General features: G+C 45.7%; 1 protein-coding gene, 1 long non-coding RNA gene and 1 other non-coding gene across 4 annotated transcripts in view; 1 reads left to right on the top strand and 2 right to left on the bottom strand.

Annotated features, from left to right (window-relative positions):
• LOC120876476 (Snf2 related CREBBP activator protein) overlaps positions 1-14,552 on the bottom strand; it is a 34,725-nt gene extending 20,173 nt beyond the window's left edge. The window contains exons 1-18 of one of the 2 annotated variants that reach the window (XM_040258413.1): positions 14,309-14,552; positions 12,806-12,879; positions 11,985-12,247; positions 10,553-10,804; positions 8,298-8,483; positions 7,920-8,060; positions 6,926-7,148; positions 6,533-6,810; positions 5,809-5,899; positions 5,579-5,668; positions 4,931-5,119; positions 4,512-4,840; positions 4,231-4,408; positions 3,229-3,365; positions 2,840-3,009; positions 2,392-2,584; positions 757-893; positions 481-667 (exon numbers count right to left, since the gene is read on the bottom strand). In XM_040258413.1, coding sequence (XP_040114347.1) covers positions 481-667; positions 757-893; positions 2,392-2,584; positions 2,840-3,009; positions 3,229-3,365; positions 4,231-4,408; positions 4,512-4,840; positions 4,931-5,119; positions 5,579-5,668; positions 5,809-5,899; positions 6,533-6,810; positions 6,926-7,148; positions 7,920-8,060; positions 8,298-8,483; positions 10,553-10,804; positions 11,985-12,038 — 2,835 coding nt within the window. In that variant the 5' untranslated portion in view covers positions 12,039-12,247; positions 12,806-12,879; positions 14,309-14,552. Of the gene's footprint in view, positions 1-480; positions 668-756; positions 894-2,391; positions 2,585-2,839; positions 3,010-3,228; positions 3,366-4,230; positions 4,409-4,511; positions 4,841-4,930; positions 5,120-5,578; positions 5,669-5,808; positions 5,900-6,532; positions 6,811-6,925; positions 7,149-7,919; positions 8,061-8,297; positions 8,484-10,552; positions 10,805-11,984; positions 12,248-12,805; positions 12,880-14,014; positions 14,180-14,308 lie in introns of those variants that run through there. The other variant, XM_040258421.1, reaches the window with a different exon arrangement.
• Positions 5,986-6,116, bottom strand: LOC120859925. Its single transcript, XR_005720188.1, has one exon. It is a non-coding gene; the product is annotated as a small nucleolar RNA SNORA30/SNORA37 family (small nucleolar RNA).
• LOC120877475 lies at positions 14,265-18,087 on the top strand. Its single transcript, XR_005724355.1, has 2 exons — positions 14,265-14,861; positions 17,439-18,087. It is a non-coding gene; the product is annotated as an uncharacterized LOC120877475 (long non-coding RNA).
• The last annotated feature ends 494 nt before the right edge of the window (positions 18,088-18,581 follow it).

Raw genomic sequence — 18,581 nt, 5'->3', positions numbered from 1 at the left:
TCAGTTTAAGAAGATGAAAAAATTTCTGAAGATGGATGATAGTGATGGCTGTATAACTATGTGAATGTATTAATGAAATTGTACCATATGCTTAGAAAAGGTTAAAATGGTAAAACTTTTTGTGTATTCTACTGTAATAAAAACAAAAATTTTGGGGGAAGTGGCCAAAAAGAGGGAAGGAGCAGGAAAACAAAGTAATATTTAAGTATTATTATGCAAAGCACTTCTAAAAATTACCAACACAATTCTCTCACACATACGGCAGAACAGGCCTTACGACCCCAATTTTGAAGGGCAAGCAAACTCAAGGTTAAAAGTTAATAGTTACCTTGCCCAAAGAAACACCGTTATTAGAAAACAATGAAGCTGGAACAGTGCTGAGGTGACAGGGGAAGTAAGGATGCTAAAGGTCAGACTCCAGCCTAAAGAAAAGAGGTGCAGGGTTGGGTAGGACCAATAATCTTGGGGACAACTGCTCACCTGGAGCGGGTGGACATCAGTGGCCCTTAGCACCAGAGAGGCGGTGCTGAAACAGATGCCTGGAGTGATGAAGGGGGAGGTAACAGGTCGAGGATCAAATAGGTTTGGATGATTGCAGACTTTTCGCAGCTGCATCAGAATGTTGATGACACTCATGAAGTGGCCTGTGGCTAGCGTCTCCTTAGTTCTGAAGAGAAAGGAGAAATAAACTGGGCACCTTAGCAGTCACCCCTGCTCCAGTCTGGGGTCCCAAGCCCACCCTCAGTCCTGCCTTACGTGGTCTGGGCCATGAAGTCATCATAAAGACAGCGCTGGCGCTTGGAGAGCCGGCAGCGGATAACATGCTCATACTTTTTAGGCATCTGCTTCTCAACATCCACCTTAACTCGGCGCAGCAAAAAAGGCCGCAAAACCTAAAAGCAAATAAGCAGGAGGCTGACAGGAGAAGAACGGGCACTGTGTCCCAGCTGAACCCTCTCCCTGGGTCTTGGCCTGATGACCAGCAGAGCTCTGGCTTAGCCCGTTAGTAAACATCCATGCAGCCATGCAGCAAGCGGGAACCAACCACCCAAAATGAGTCAGATGTAAGCCTTCCTCTCAGGAATTTACTATAATGAAAGAAACGGACATAAAGATGATAATCACAATATTCATGACAAAGGAAGCACCAAGGACAGAGCAACTAACTGCAGAAGGGATGAGTCAAACTACGTTCCAAAGGAGTAACTGTAAATTCACAAGATTATGGAAGTAAATCCAGCTGAGAAGCTGAGAAGAAATCTGTGACACTGACAGAAGCACAGAAAACAAAAGGCAAGTCTGAGGCCTCAGGAGGGAAAATCTGACTAGGAAACAGTCATCAAATTGACATGGAAGAAGTTCAGAGAGAGATGAAAAGAAGTGAAGAGTGATAGTGTCACTAAACCTAGTGTGGTAATCATTTCATGATGTATATACATCAAATCATTACGTTGTACAGCCTAAACTTATACAGTGCTGTATATGAATTATAACTCAATAAAATAAGAATAGTTTTTGAAATATTCCAAGATTTTAGAGGAGAAGGTATAGTTAAGGAAAAACTTAATGGTTTTTTGATTTACCAAAATAATGATATGACTGACCAAAATGAACAGAAATAACAGGCTATAGAGCTTAAGATATTTGGCTTATAATAGAGTGAGTTCAAGAGGAACTTTCAGGCAGGGTGGCAAGAGCTACCCAGGCGAGGGGCAGGGTGGTGAGCCCTGGGAGCTGAGTAGAGAGGGAAATCTCTCTTGCACTCCAAAAATATCAGACTAATGGCACCAAGCTGAGATGGAAACATTTATTGTTTTCTGAAAAAATGTCCACGAGACGGGGATCATCAAAGGGGTTGGGGGCAGATAACAAAAATACAAATTTTAAAAAAGAGGAACTTTCAATTAAAAACGTCATTAGAAATTTAAATATAGGTTGAGTGGTCTAGATAGTCAAGGAATTACGAGTATGTAAAGGAGATAAGTAAATTGAGAGACAAAAAAACGTCTGACAATCAGAATGCTGAGAAGTGTTATTTAAAAGCTGGACATTGGACAAAGGGAGAAGAGCCAGAAAAGACCAAAAAGGAAAAAAGGAACACAACAAAAATATGAAGTTGTGATAAGTCATGTAAAGAGAAACCCAAGCCAGAAACTGTTCAGCATTATTCTACTCAAGGAATAAAAAGAGAAATGCGACCATTAAAAAAAAAACAAGCAGAATGATGCATAAGATGAGGTCACTCAATCTGGCCATGGGTTAGACACTGGAACACTGCAGACAACTGAGTATATTCAGCCCAGCACTGCCGTCCCTCTCCCTAAGGGTTTTCCGGCTGTTAACCTTAGTTTGTTATTCCCCATGCCCTCGACAAACTGGTATAGACCCTACCTTGTGAAGGCGTTTGACTAGACCTTCATTGTACTCTTGGCTGCCCTCAATCATGCCAGTTAGGGGGTTAGAGAACCATTCTTTGAACTCGCGATGAGACTGGAAGACATGGGGCATCAAAAAGTGCATCAAGGACCACAGTTCCATGAGGCTATTTTGCAAGGGTGTTCCTGTCAGGAGCAGGCGTCTCTGGCTGCAAAGAGGAAAATGGAATGAGGAGGAGGATGATCAGCAAAACATCCTCCAAGCGTCCATCTTCCAAGCATCCCACCCTTCAGGACAAGTCTGCTGCTGCTGCTAAGTCGCTTCAGTCATGTCCGACTCTGTGCCACCCGATAGACGGTAGCCCACCAGGCTCCCCCGTCCCTGGAATTCTCCAGGCAAGAACACTGGAGTGGGTTTAGGACAAGTCTACTCTCCCACAAATCCTGGACATCTCCATCTTCACCTGTTGAAGTTGAGCAATGACTGCCAGCGCTGTGACTTGAAGTTCTTGATGTTCTGAGCCTCATCCAATATAAGATAGCGCCAGTTCTTGCGGCGGAAGGCCTGGTGGTCCTGCAGCACCAGCTTGTAAGATGTGATACACACATGGAAGGCATTGGGCTTGGTCCAGCCCTGTAGTACCAAGAGAAAGTAGCAGAAAGTAGGGTGAAAAGAACGAACAAAAAGAAGACATCCTAAGGTCTTCAAGGGACAGCAGTCAGGTTGGGAAAAGAGTCCCAGGAGCAGAAGAGGGTAACAGAAAAGGAAGGAAATGAAGTTCATTTGAGGACAGGACCTAAAAGTATAGGAGGCATCAACAGTGGAAGGGAGTGATCACATGGGGGAGCAAACCTGCCGCTTGAGCTTCCTCTCTTTCTGGGCTCCATAGTAAGTAAGGATTTTAAAGCTGGGGCACCAACGTTTCAGCTCCATCTCCCAGTTCAACATCACGCTGGTGGGGACAATGATCAAATGGGGACCCCAGTTACCTGTTTAGCAAAAGAATTAAGAGATGTACAGCACAGTGACTTCAGTTAATAATACTGTACTGCCAAGAGACTAGATCTTAACAGTGCTCATCACAAGAAAAACCAAAATGTTTTATAACTATGTATGAAGATGGATGTTAACTAATCTTACTATGATTGTCATTTTACACTGAATACACATATTGAATCGTTATGTTGTACACCTGAAACTAATATAATGTTAATTATACCTCATTAAAAAATAAAGATATGAAGAAATTTGGGGCAAAGGAATTTTTTTAATGATGAAATATGGTTAAGAAATACAAACTTTGGAGTTCTGGTTCTCACATATAAACTGTGAACATTCTGTCCCAATGTCCCTTCCTAAGAATCATAGCACCATAATATAAATAAACCCACTCACAAAACAGAAACAGACTCAGACACAAAAAACAAAATTATGTTTACCAAAAGGGAAACAGGAGGAGGGATAAATTAAGAGTATGAAATTAACAGATATGCACTACTACAAGTAAAACATATTAAAAGGATTTACTATATAGCACAGGGAATTACATTCAATGTCTTACAATAATCTAAAAGGAAAAGCATCTGAAAAAGAATTATCTATATATGTATAACCAAATCACTTTGCTGTACACCTGAAACTAATGCAAAATTGTAAATCAACTAAATCAAAATTGAAGGAGAAAATAAAAAAGAATCCCAGTGCCCACACTAACCTCTCTATACAATTACTGATTAGATTCCATAAAGCTACTTAGCAGCAAGAGGGTTTCATGGTGCTGCAGCTGAAGTCATTAAACAAGCTTCTCAGGAAATTGGCCAGGGAGACCCAAGAAGAAGGGCCCTGCCTAATTACCTTTCTCACAGGCCAAGTGGGCAAGCAGGGAAATGGTCTGGATGGTCTTGCCTAACCCCATCTCATCAGCAAGAATGCCATTAAGCTTCTTCTCATACATAGTAACCAGCCAGTCCAGCCCAATGTGTTGGTACTCTCGGAGCTGGCCCCGCAGGAGCAAGGGGATGGGTGTCTTCACCTGGTGGGGAGGAAGAGAGGTATCACAACAGAACTGAGGCATCTGTCACTGAGAAACAGGAAAGTGAAGATTCGAGAAAGCAGAAGCTTGGGCCTGGATATACCTGGGTAGTGGCCAAGGTATAACCCTTGGGCTGGAGACTTTCAGCTGCTGCAGCGATGTCAGTAATTTCTTTCTTAGGGCCTAGAGTGGTGGTGGGCCCTGGGGTCGGCGGTCCACTGCCCCCATCTGCCTCACTCTGCTCTTCATCCCGGGCAAGCAAGTACTCCACCCCAAAGTCATCATCTTCCTCCTCTTCCTCATCTGCTTGGCTCTGTGACTGGGACTCCTCAGATTCCTCAGACTCGGATTCCTCTGATTCCGAGCTCTCACTTGTTTCTTCCTCTTCTGAATGTTCCTCATCCTCATCCTCACTCTGTTCCTCAGCAGAATCTAAAGCACAAGACCAAGGCTTAGTGCTCACCATACCTGCTCCTCAAGTACTTGCCCTTCCCAGCTCGTCCCTCATGACCACACATTCACCTGATTCACTGCTACTATCCTCCTGAGGAGCCTCTTCAGCTTCTGTGGCCCCCTCCGGTTCACAGTCAGAGCTGTTAGCCTCAACTTCATCCTCATCTTCCCCTTCACTGCTCCCAGAACCTGGGGCAGAGGCATCAGACGCATAGGCTCCTGCATACCGCTGCAGTAACTCCTCCATAGACAGCTCACCTGGAAGAGAAGTGAACGGTAAGCCTTTAGGTGCTTCATGAGGAAAAACAGGTCAGGCTCTGCAGACACTGCTAGGCCCAGGTCAGAGGAGAGGCAAAAGAGTTTACCTTCAGCACCACCCACTTTCAGCTAAGTCCCTTAACATGGGCCACAGCCCAGGATGGCACTGCCTTCACTGGGAAGGATGGTATCAATCTGATGAACCTCCCCTTTAAGGTTCAGGTTAAACAAGGCCACTATCATGTTCCCATAGTTCTTCCCTTCACTTGCTCTCACATCACTATGTTCAAATTTCCACCAGAACCAGTCATAATTTTCTATTTATAGCTATTCACTTATAAATCTGTCATTAGATCTGGAGTTCCTCCAGGAGGGATAAAAGTGTCTTATTCATCTCTTTATTTCTGGCATTCTGCACAGAAAGACCAAGTGGATACTCAGTAAAACATCTGGTGTCACCTTCTCGAGCCAACTCGCTCAGCTCCATGGCATGATCCACCTCCCCTTCCAACTGCTCTTCAGCTGCTATGGTATCCTCTTCATCCTCCGCTAGGAAAGAGAATGAAACAAGATCAAGTGGGACAGAAGTTCAGGTCATACAGTCCAAGTAGAAGAGATGAAAAAGCCTGAAACATCAGGTTCAGATGATTTAAGGGATTAGAAGCAACAGGACTGAGAACAGGTCTGACCTTCATCCTCATTGGCAGTAAACTCTTCATCATCCTCATCTGGATGCCAAGGCTGTTTGTTGCGCTGTGTGACAGAGGGTGGGGGCTTTACCTGAATAGCAAAGGATAAGAAGGGAGAAAGTCTATGGTTAGAGTAGCAAGAGAAAGACCCAACACTGAGTAAAATGTCAGAATACTCTCTGTCCCATCAATTGACAGTTGCCACTGACACAATCTCAGGGCAAAGATATCATCAAGGGTTTTCAATTTTAGCACCAGCTACCAAATCCTGGCCCCACGATCTGGGGGAGGACCTGTGAAAGTGCTAGAAAAGAAATACAGCCCCCAACAACAACCCCATGCACTCAGACATATGGAAAAACAGAGCTTAGGTCCAAAAAAGACTTCAAGGTTACCATCCCAGGTCCAAACCAGCAAGTGAGTATTAGGGACATTTCACAGAAGTGACAAGGGCCAAGGTATGTATTTTTTCAAGGTCACACAGCAATCCGAAGAGCACAGAGTGCATATATCCTTCCACACATCAGAAATATGCCCATCTCAGGCTATAACTTGCCCAAACCCAGATTCTTTCCCATCCATCCTCAGATGAGAGCCCAATTGCTCAGACCAGGGAGAACGCCTGAAAACCACCACGAACTTTACAGACCAGAAGAACTCAGTCCTTTTGAGGCTCTCCCTCTGTGCCTACTCTGAATCCACCTTCTATCCCCTTCGGCCATACCTTCAACACCTGAGAGGGTTCTTCTTCACCCCCTTCTTCAGGACCATCTCGGGTGTCACTCTCATGAGATGAGGGAGTTCCTGAGGGGCTGGAAGGCCCTCCTAGCAGCTGAGGGGGGAGGGAACGGAGCAGCTCTTCCAGTGGCAGTTCACCCTCACGACGAAGTAGCTCAATCTCACGCCTCTGGGTCTCTGCATCATTGCCTTCCTGCTGTTCTTCAACCTCAATTGTCTCCTCATCATCCTCTTCCTCCTCCTCTTGGGGTTGGAAGTCCCCATCTATAGCAGGAGAACAAGGTCACAAAGTCCACGGGGCCCTGCAAGCCACAGGGTGGGTTTTCAGCTCCGGAAAGGGTACATGAGGAAGAGTAACAGAGCTAAAGAGGACACACACCTTCATCATCCATCCGGGCACCTGGGGGTGGAGGACTAGAGGCAGCCGAGGAAGAGCCAAGGCAAGGGGAAGAACCAGCCTTGCTGGAGGCTAGTGGCTGGTTGAGGCTCTGTGACAGAAGGTCTGAATACTTTTCAGTTTGCCCCACGATGAAGTCCAGGTGCAGGTCCAGGGCTTTTTTCCTCTTTTCCTCAAGCCGGGACTGTTGCTTGAATTGCACCACCTGCCACAAACAGGAAATGGAGGGATCACCAAAATAACCTTTTACTCTGTACTATTACTTAACATTTAGAGAAGCCTCCTGTATGCTAGGCCCTGGCTTTTCAGGAGGGAAGAGCTAAACGACCTTAAGGATGCTTCCAAGGAAAGCAAAAAGGAAGTAGAGGAGAGAGAAGAGCCACCTTAGTCTCAGGCAATGGGGAAAGACTTACAAATGTATCTGGAGCTGAATCATAAACATTAAGTAGGTGTTCCCTAAGTGAAAATGAGGAGAAAGACACTCCTAGCAGCAGGAAAAGCATGTGTAAATGGCCATAGATATACAAAACAATGTTTGAAGCGGAAAGGAAAGGAACTGGCAAGACATAAGAATGAAAATATAGACAGAAGCTAGATAATACTTAAGGAACAATTACAACTTCATGTTGATATATGGGAGCAATTCAATTAATAGGAACTTAGATGTTATTTAAGCAGCTAAATGGCACAGAGAGGTTTTAGAAAAAGCATGCTGAATGCCCTGCAAAGGACAGATGGCCTAGAGAAGTCAAAAAGTCCTATTAACAATCGCCAAAGGCAGGGCCCGTATTTTTCCACTGTAATTCTCTTTCTCATAGCACTCAATGCTTGAAAGGTCCAACACACAACAGAAATGTCATTAGCGTTGCAGGAAATCATAATTACTCTCTCAAGGAGAATTTCTGATCACTCCTGTTACCATGCTACCCACCCATTAAACCCAAAGCATTTCCCTTTCCCAGTCTCTGCTGCCTACCTTCTCCACATTGCTCCAAAACTGCCTAACATCCTTGGCCATGGCAGAAGCGATTCGGCGCAGTTTGGCCTGCTCCTCCCTCCGGGCCCGTTCCTCTTTCTGCCGCTGCTCCTCGTGGTGCCGGATCACCATTCGCACCACCTGTGGGAATGAAGTGAAAACACTCCAAGGCCAGACCCTTGGCCTCTCCCCAAGTCAAGAGCAAATAGAAAAATCTAAGCCAAGAATCCAGTGGAGTCAGAGCTTGCCTCTTGAGACTAGAGGCATTTTTAAGCACCCTACACCATTATGTTTGGTTCCCTTCCAACAAACCTAACCATCAAGGAAAAGCAACCCTGAAACAAAATTGGAAGGTAGTAGGCCCAGTTGAAGACATACCTTACGGGCAACACCCCGTTTCCAACGGCGCTCCTGAGCGAAGTCAGCAGAGAGCCACTGCATCTCCTCACACAGATAGTCCCAGTGGCCCTTGGGGCGGGGAGGTTCCGGCACTTTAGGCAGCCTCTTCAGTGACCAGAAACCCTCCTTCCGCAGCTCAGCAATTCGAGTCTCAATCTCAGCCTCCTAACAAGGGAGAGTTAGATCAATCAAGTTACTGAACATATACTTCATCTCATGACCTTGGCTGAATCCTTGGACTATGACTACATATAGGCACTGACTGGACTGAGTATTATATGCTTGTCTTGAATCAACATTATCAATACCAGCTCTAAAAGTTGATGTTATATGCTCTTCAGGTGACTAAAAAAAATTTCAGAAGATGAAGTGATTTACTTGAGACTACACAGGGCTTCCCTGGTGGTGCAGAGGTTAAAGCGTCTGCCTGCAATGTGGGAGACCTGGGTTTGAACCCTGGGTGAGGAAGATCCCCTGGAGAAGGAAATGGCAACCCACTCCAGTATTCTGGCCTGGAGAATCCCATGGACAGAGGAGCTTGGTGGGCTACAGTCCACGGGTCTGCAAAGAGTCAGACACGACTGAGCGACTTCACTTTCACTTTCATACAGGTAGGAAGTGATAAGGACTGAGAATTAAAAATAGGTCCAATGACTCCAACCCCACGCCAGTACTCTTGCATGGAAAATCCCATGGATGGAGAAGCCTGGTAGGCTGCAGTACATGGGGTTGCTAAGAGTCAGACACGACTGAGCGACTTCACTTTCACATTCCATTTTCATGCATTGGAGAAGGCAATAGCAACCTACTACAGTATTCTTGCCTGGAGAATCCCAGGGATGGGGGAGCCTGGTGGGCTGCTGTCTATGGGGTCGCACAGAGTTAGACTGAAGCGACTTAGCAGCAGCAGCCAATGACTCCAAACACCAGATTTCATGCTCTTTCCATTAATTCACACTTCACACTTTATGAATATAGGCAAGACTTGGGAAAACAAAACCCAAGGGGAGGTTCCCAGAGAACCCGGGACAGCAAGCTTCCTTACTAACTCTAGCTACAAGGGCTTTTCATGGCTGGTAAATTCTTACACAAGAGTAATCATACTTATGCTAAAAGTCCAATTGACGTGATTCTGTTTTTTAAAAACATTATTTTATTTTGTAGAGATTACTGCAAAATTATACACAAAAAGATTAACAGTGATTAGTATAACAAAATTATGACACTTTCTACACTGATTATATCTCCTAAGAAAAATGAAAGCACTTGAAATTTTTATTTAACGGAAGTGACTTAGGACAACTCAGGACAACTGCCCTCATTATTTTTGTCCTCTCCTGACAAAGATAAAGCAAAGGAACCAACAGCCATATATGAGACAGGGAATTAAATGGCCTGATGGTCACCAAGGAAACACCAAGACAGACATGGATATTAGACCAACAATTCTCAAAGCTGAGCATGCATCAGAATTATCTGTACTGCTTTTAAGAGTATCGGACCCCATGCCTAGAGTTTTAAATGGGTAGGAAGAAAAAAGACGTGAAGAATTTGCATTTCTAGTAAGTTTCCAGGTAATAAGGCTGATATTGCTGGCCCAGAGATCACATTTACCTCTGCTAAGAATAACAGAGATTATAGGAGACAAACATAAAGTGGAAACTAGTAAATTTTAGAAACCAGCTAAATTTTTTTTTAGCTTACAAAGCACTTTCATGTCTATTTTCTCCTTTAACTTAACTCCTTTTTTTTAAATTAAAAATAAAATTTTTTTTAATTACTTTTATTTATTTACTTGGCTGCACTGGGTCTCAGTCGCCACATGCAGGATCTTTAGTTGTGGTATGTGATACCTAGTTCCCTGAGCAGGAATCTAACTTGGGGCCCCCACACCGGGAGTGTGGAGTCTTTTTAATTTGGCTATGCAGCATATGGGAACAAAGTTCCCTGACCAGGGATCACCCCCTGCACTGGAAGCTTGGAGTCTTACCCACTGGACCACCAGGGAAGTGCCAACTTAAACTTTTAAGTAGCCCATTGGCTATTATACCATCCTTATTTTACAGAAAAGAAAAGGAGCTCAGAGTTCAAGCAACTTGCTCAAAATCATGTAAGTCAAAGCAGAGCCTATATTCTAAATCAAAGACAAGGAAAGAAGTGTTAGGTACTCATGGGACACAGGAGTTCAGGGAAGAAGACTCCCAAGAAGCTTCACAGGCCTTTCCAATACATACATGCTTGGCCTGCTCTGCAATTTCAGCATGGCTCTTCTCCCACTTTGGGCCCCTGTTAGCCAGGTCAGTAGGCTGGGGTAAGCTGAGCCCCTCCAAGGGCACTGTGGCACCATCTGGGGGCCCTGGAGGTCCATCCAAAGAGGAATCTTGAGCTATATGCTGGGGGGAGATGCCACCTGCCCCACTAGAGGCTGGGGAACTGGATGAGGCAGGGGACACGGGATTGCTGCCTGTCATGCCGTCCGACACCATCTAGAAAAGACAGAAATGAGAGATAAAATGAATGCTTAGTAGCACTCTAAAGGGTTTTAAGTACATTACTTCATTCTATCTTCCCATGAAAAAACTCTGGAGTAGGGTATCAACCTCATTTTTATAAACACAGTATTTGGGATAGTTTTAATAAGGTATTCAAGATGGCAAGGCCAAGTTTCCAGTAAACACTTATGCAAGAGGAATTATAGCCTGATATTTACAAAATTCCCCAATTCAAAAATACTAAGATAGCACATGACTTCAAATCTTAATGATTTTTTCAGAACCTCCATGAGTTCCGCTCAAATAAACAACTCCCTATTTTTCGCTCCTTTTCACAGCAAGTATGGCAGATTCATCAATGCAAAGAAATCTGAGCTACCACCAAATTTAAAAGGCAACAAAAAAGCCCCAAATCACCCAAACCTCTATATGTTCATCACTAGTCTTGTTAAAGATTCCTTTACTGGAGAGGTGGGAAGGGAAAGGGAGGGTTGGTCACTGTTCTCAAACATCTACCTATTACAAGGTACTGCACAAACAATAATAAGTAGAGAACAAAGTCCGACTTAATTGTGGATAGTGAGGGAACTCATGAAATTCTCTCTGGCACACAAGCTTCACAGTATGCCACTCAAATTCCTACCTTAACTGAACTATGAAAGATATTATGCCACAGAATTTCCCAGGCAAATTATAAATATCAAACCCATAACTATCAAAAGTCCACTGTATAGAAATCTAGGTCTGTCCAGTTTTAAAAGTCATGATTTTTTTCCCCAATCTCCAACACTCCCTCAATGTAAGAAAAGATCAATACACCCCCCATCTATAAAGCTTACCTCCTTTCAGTTCCAAAAGAAATTGAGCTATTCTCAAAGCACACAGTCTTGAAAGTATTTTGTCACAAAACTCATTTCCAACCTGGCCTAATTCAAACTTTTGCAGGTAATAAGGAGTTTCCATGCTCTTAAGAGATCAACATAACACTAATGTAAAGAGGAATATGTGTATCCAACAGGCTTGACAGCCCACCTGAGTATCGAAAACTCTCCAAACTCAGCTACCTAGCTAGCGAGGATCATGGGAAACATGGCTAAAACATGCCACATTCCTTCTGCCTCAAAGCCAGCAGCCCAAAGCAGCAGCAGAGAAGGAATCTACCCCACTTTCTAACCTGTGTTTGCAAGATTGGGAGCTGAGGGTGAGCAGGGGAGGGGCAGCTCTGCATGGTCCCACTCCCAGGCTCCTCTTTGGATGCCTGAAGAACGACTGGGTCGTTGTCACCACTGCTGCTGGCCGAGGGGCTGGCGTCCGGCTGCAGGGCATGCTGGGAGCTGGCCTCATTCTGGGCCACCGGCCACCGGGACCCGCCTTCCAGGGCCCGGGGCCCACTAGGGCGTCCCAGCCTCCGCTCAGGTCCACTGGCCTCTGCAGCACCTAAAGTAGGGTAAAAACAGTAGAAAGTGGATTTAGAAAGATTAAATAATCTTTTTAAAACCCAGGTATAACACTAACAAAGATAACTGAACAGTGATTACAGCTTAAGTTTCTTGAGCATCTATTATGTGTCGAATTCTTTACTTAGTACTTCCTTGATGTGTTCTATAATTCTCACATCTTCCTTATAAACCAGATACTTTTCAAGCCATGATAAATGTTTATTTAGTTCCTTCTACATGCTGAAAAAAGAGCTATGCAGAAAAGATGGCTGACTTAAATGGAGCTTACATTCTAGTATTTCTTTTATAAGTTAGGAAATCAGAATGCAAATAGAGCAAATGACTTGCACAAGGTCACACAGTAAAGAAGTAGGAGGAGGAGAACAGACTAAGTCCGATGTCAAAACCAAAGAATGTGCTACTCTCCCTGGTGGAGGCAGGCTGTGATTCAGATCTCTCTCTATCCATAAGACCCAGTACTGTGTTGCACCACAATGATTATCTTAAACATGTCTCCATTAGCATCAGTATATGGAAGTGGTATTTGAGCCCTCACCTGTGTGAGCTGAGACCACACCCCCTGTGAAAGTCTGCACTTCCACGGTGCCGCCGTACTGAGGGGAATCACGCCTGAAATAGGAGGAAAACAGCAGTGATGAACTAATTCACATCTACCAACACCCATCAAAGCTTTCTTTACACCAACTTTTGAAGTTTTTTTAATAAGCCCAAGTCAGTTCAAAGGCTGAAGAGAATTAACAGTAGTAGAAAAAGATCACATTTCCAAAAATGGAAAACAAACCATGTGCTGTGAAAACAGAATTTCTTAGGGATATGAGATTCTGGCTGGGGAAGAGAAGCTGGCAAGTGAAGCCTAGACAACAAGTTTAAAAAGCTGAAGGGTAAAAGGCTCCAACCGCTGAAATTAACAAAGCCAAAAAAGCTGTCACATCCAGAAGCTCAAAAGATGCTGGCTGCCTGGCAGCCTGCTCTCCTTTCCAGTGAGGGCTGAACACAGGAGAATCCACCCTTCCTCAGGGGAGCCTTTCGACTTCTACACCTGCCCCATAAGACACTTCCTCACACACCAGAACAAGAGCTACCTTAGAGTAGCACTCAGAGGTAAGGAAAGCCTAAAAGCAAAGAACCATACTCCAGAAATAGGCAGGGAAAACCCACAAAAGTCCCGGAAGTGTTTCCCCAGTGTTTAAGGAAATTCCTTAACCACGGCGCAGCCTTTGATTCACTCCCTGTTCCACAAGTCACTGGAATCGCGCTAACTACCAGAGTCAAGTATGAACTCCCGACCCCCGGCTTCATTACCGTCTCCCAGCGTGTCCCAACAGCCTGACCCGGCGTGACCCCTGACCTCTGCCCCAACTTGCCACTAGCCCTAAGATGGCCCCGCCCCCTCCTAGACTCCCACCCCACCCAACGTGAGCGACTGGGGGAGGGGCCCGCGCGTGCGCGCCTGGAGGCGGAGAGAGCCGGCTGCGCGCACCGCCCGGGGGCTCCCGCCAGAACCCAAACCCACGCACACAAGGGTCGCAAAGCTAGGCAGTCTTTCATCCCTGCCGGTCAGGGAGCAACCCCCCACCACCACCAGACCGCGAAAGGCTGAGATAAAGGAGGGCTAGTGCCGCCAGGTCCTATCTCCTGACTGGATATGGTGGGCGCGCGCCCCGACTACTCGCCCCACGCCCCCCTTCCTCTTCCCGCGCGCCCCTGAGAGGGGGCTGGGGTTGGTGGGCGGGCAGGAGCGCACCTGGGTCCGTCCTCTCAGGGCTCGCTCGCTCGCTCAGGTACGCGTGCGCAGACCGGCGGGAGGGGAGAGGAGACGCGCCCGGGCCCAGCGCCGGCCAGCCTGGCCCCCCTGAGCCTGTCTCTATGGGCGCGCGCCGACAGCCTCGCGCACCGGCCCCGGGGCCCCGGCCGAAGGTGCGCGCGCAGCATCCCGGGAAGGTGGGAGGGGAGGCGGTGGCGGAAAGATGCGCGCGCAATCACCCGTCAGGGGAGGGGGAACTGTGAGGCGTCCGCCATCTTGTCTCCCTTTCCTTACCTGCGTCCTCGGGGGCGTGCGCACCACCCCCCCTCCCGCCGAGGAGGGGGGAGGGCCCCCTCTTGGCCGCCGCCTTCGCGGCCTTTAAATTCCCGTGGGGCCCGCGGCTACTACCACCGCCTTGCTTCCACTGCTTCCTCTCGCAGCAGAGTGATGCGGGCGGGCGGTGGGAAAAGTGGAAGACGCTACTCGCCCCGAACCGCCGCCGCCGCTTCCGAGGCCTCACCAAAATGGCCGCCGCCGTCTCGGCCGCCACCACCAACACCACCACCACCACCACGGCTCACTATCGCTACCGCCGGCGCGGCCCGTCCTCTCGCGAGAAACAGTAACTGGAGGTTGGGGGAGCGAGGAAGCTCGCGTACTAGCGTAGGGCGCTGCCCGAAGCGCAAGGCCGTCTGGGAGATGTAGTCCGCGCGGAGAAAGCGCTTGCCCGCGACGAAGCGTTTTTATCCACTACGGAACCTGCCGCTGGAGCTGCATTGCGGCTGCCAACTCGGATGAGTCCGCCCCACTTTAATAGATCACCCGGAGTGCTAAAGCAATTTCTCAGGTACTTTTAGCTAGTTAGCAGTGGAGCATGGGCCTCTGGATTCATATGGCAGTCCACTTATGTAGACCTGCTTCATTTTACACAAGGGTTGTTTAGTCTCTTAAGTTGTCACCGACTCAATACAACCCCAAGGACTGCAGGACGCCCGGTTTCCTCGCCTTTCGCTATTTCCCAGAGTTTGCTCAGACTTATGTTCATTGAATCAGTGATGCTATCCAACCATCTCATCCTCTGTCTTCCCCCTTATCCCCCGTCCCTCAATCTTTCCCAGCATCAGGGTCTTTTCTAATGAGTTGGCTCTTGCCATCAGGCGGCCAAAGTATTGGAGCTTCAGCATCAGTCTTTCTAATGAATATTCAGCATTGATTTCCTTTAGGATTGACTGGTTTGATATCCTTGCAGTCCTAGGGACACTCAAGAGTCTTCTCTGGCACCACAATTCAAAAGCATCAATTCTTCGGCGCTCAGCCTTCTTTATGATAGTATTCCCAATAACTCCTAAGCATTTATGCTGTTTGCCAGCTTTCTAGGTTAAGTACCCCCTTTGAGAATCTGATATCTTCACCCAATTCATAGCCATCCAGCCTAAGTCACAAGGATACAAACACTCACAAAATTTATCACCTAAAGCCTACCCTAGAAGCCAGGTTAGAAATCCAGGGTAAAGCTCTCATTCAACTTCTCTTCATTCACTCAGTTTAGCTCTTCCCCATTCTACTCGAAGAGTTGATGATTCTCTCTGTGTAAGTGATTTAAAGTACTGTTTTTCTTACAGTAAAGACCATGAGTTGGAAACAAAAACCTAGAAGGGCCAAGAAGGTAATGTAAAAGCAAAGAGAGCAAATAAGGAATACCAGGAACAGGAGACCATATGCTCTGTCCAAAAGTAATAACCTCTGTTCAAACCACTGTTCCTGTGGTCGCCCTACAGGAATGTAGGCCAAAATATATCAGATTCAGGCTGTCAGTTTGCTACCTCTGTTCTTTGCTGGAGCCTCGGGGCACACAGAAGCATACAGGATGGATTGATTGAAAATATAGATAAATGCCCATCTATTTAGACCCAGTTCAAAGTGTTTTTTCTAAGCCAAGATTACGTATTCTCTGAGACACCATCATAGAACTGCATTGAGCTTCCAAGAGTCTCAGATTTCTTACCCTTGCCATATAATTTTTTTAAATCCTTTTTCAAGACTTTTCCTTCAGAATTTAGCTCAAAGGCCACAACCCTCAGGTGATCTCTCTTGACCACCGTCAGGCTGGTTTAATACCCCTTCTGGTTCCCACAGCTTCCTGGGCTTCTTAAAACACTGATTGAATTGTATCTGGATTCACAGTCTGTGCACCCCACCCCCAAAACTGTTGTTAACTCCTTGAAGGTAGGGCCACGGTGTATACATGACAATTCTCAATGCCAGTCTCAGAAAGATTATTCAGGCAATTTGTTAGTATTATCACACCTTATTTTAAAAAGAAATAACTAATATTGGTTATGTGAGCTCAAGTCTAAAATTTGTCTTCCATTTCCATGACTGTAACTGTGGTCCAGCCGCCATCATCTCTTGGCTTGAATTACTCCCGGGCCTCCCAGTTCCACTCCTGTTTTCCATTACTCTGTTCTCTGCACAGCCACCAGAGTGACCTTTTCATATATCAGATCATGATGCTCTCACACTTAAAATCCCTAAATGGCATCTTAGTCCTCTTACATGAAAATTATGTATCATGGCTTAACATTCCCATAGGACAGACGTGGAGTTGAAGAATAAATACATGTGATTCAGATTATATAAGGTTTAAGAGCAACAAAAATTAACAAAAATCAGAACAATAACCAGTAGGGGAGAAGGGTTTTAACTGGAAAGATGCACAAAGGGGATACTAGAAATGTATCAAAGGTTGATAAACTATGGCCCAAAGAGCAGGTCCTGCACACCACCTGTTTTTTGTACAGCTGACAAGCTAAGTTTTCTTAAATATTTTTATTTTTGGCTGCACTGGGTCTCCGTTGCTGTGAAGGCTTACTCTAGTTGTGGCGAGCAGGGGCTACCTTTCATTGCACTTTGTGGGCTTCTTATTGTGGAGGCTTCTCTGGTTGTAGAGGACAGGCTCTAGGTTCTCGGGCTTCAGTAGTTGCTCAGTAGTTGTGGCTCCCAGGCTCTAGAGCGCAGGCTCAGTAGTTGTGGTGCATAGGCTTAGTTGCTCCACAGCTTATGGGATCTTTCTGGACCAGGGATTGAACCCATGTCCCCTGCATTGGCAGATGGATTTTTAACCACCAGACCGCCAGGGAAGTCCTAGGAAAGGCTTTTATATTTTCAAATGGTTGAAGAAAAAAGAAGGAAAATATTTTGTAATATGTTAAAGTTACATGTAATTCAAATTTCAGTGTCCGTAACTAAAGATTTATGGGAATCAGACCATGCCCATTCATTACATAGCAACTAGGGCTGCCTTCCTGTAATAGTGGAGCTGAGTAGTTGCACCAGAGACCATAGGCCTACAAAGCCTAAACTATTTTCTGTCTGGCACCTTACCAAAAGTGTTTGCTGACTCCTGTTTTATATCTCGATCTAGATAAGGTCACATCCATGGGTGAATACAGATGTAAACCTTCACTAAAATGTCCATGTAAAAATTATATACTTGTAACTAATGCACCACAACTACTGAGCCAGTGAACCACAGCTACTGAAGCCCAAAGTAACAAGAGAAACCACACAATGAGAAGCCTGAGCACCACCACTAGAGAGTAGCCCCCTCGCTGAAACTGGAGAGAGCTCTTACGCAGCAACGAAGACCCAGCACAGCCAAAAGTAAAATAAATCTTAAAAAATATATCTAAAAAAAAAATTGTAGGACTTCCCTGGTGGTTCAGTGGTAAAGAATCCACCTGCCAGCGCAGGAGACATGGGGTCAATCGCTGATCCAGGATGATCCCACGTACAGTGGCGCAGCAAAGCCCATGGGCCACAAGTACTGAGCCTGTGCTCTAGATCCTGGGAGCCACAATTCCTGAACCCACGTGCCTGAGAGCCACGGCACTGAGAAGCCTGTACACTGCAACTACAGAGTATCCCCCACTCACCACAACTAGAGTAAGGCCTGCACAGCAACAAAGACCCAGCACAGCCAAAAAGAAATAATTTTTTAAATTGTACATTGTATATATCTCACAACGTGTATTTTTTTACTTTCTTTTTCAATAAAGTAACCCTAAAGGATATGATCCCTTCTATTTTTTTTAACCTCATATACCTCTCCTTCACTGTACTATAGCCACCACACTCTTCTCCAAAACATCCATCACTTCTGCTTTCAGACCCTTCATCTCCATTGTTCCCTCTGTCTAAAACCTTTTCTTGGAGTTTTGTGACGACCCACCGGTTAAAACGCAGTGCTTTCACTGCCATGGGTGCAAGTTCAATCCCGAGTCAGGGAACCAAGATCCCACAAACCATGTGGCTCAGCCAAAAAGTAATGATAATAATAATAAAGGTAAATAAAAATTAAAAATCTTTCTCATGGCCACCTCTCCCTTTTCATGAAGGTCTTAGTCCAAATGTTGCCTCCTTAGAGAAATTCCCTGACATCAAGTAGCTCTTTCACTGCCAGTCACTCTATCACATGCCTTTTTCACAACCCTTACCTGAAATTATTAATGTATTTGTATGTTTGTTTATTGTCTGCCCCGTTCCCACTTAAAGATGAATTCCTAGA

The sequence above is a fragment of the Oryx dammah genome, unplaced genomic scaffold (genome assembly GCF_014754425.2).
Source record: "Oryx dammah isolate SB20612 unplaced genomic scaffold, SCBI_Odam_1.1 HiC_scaffold_2, whole genome shotgun sequence".
Classification (NCBI taxonomy): domain Eukaryota; kingdom Metazoa; phylum Chordata; class Mammalia; order Artiodactyla; family Bovidae; genus Oryx; species Oryx dammah.
Note: the sequence above shows the minus strand (reverse complement) of the source record. Positions and strands in the feature narration are given on the sequence as shown.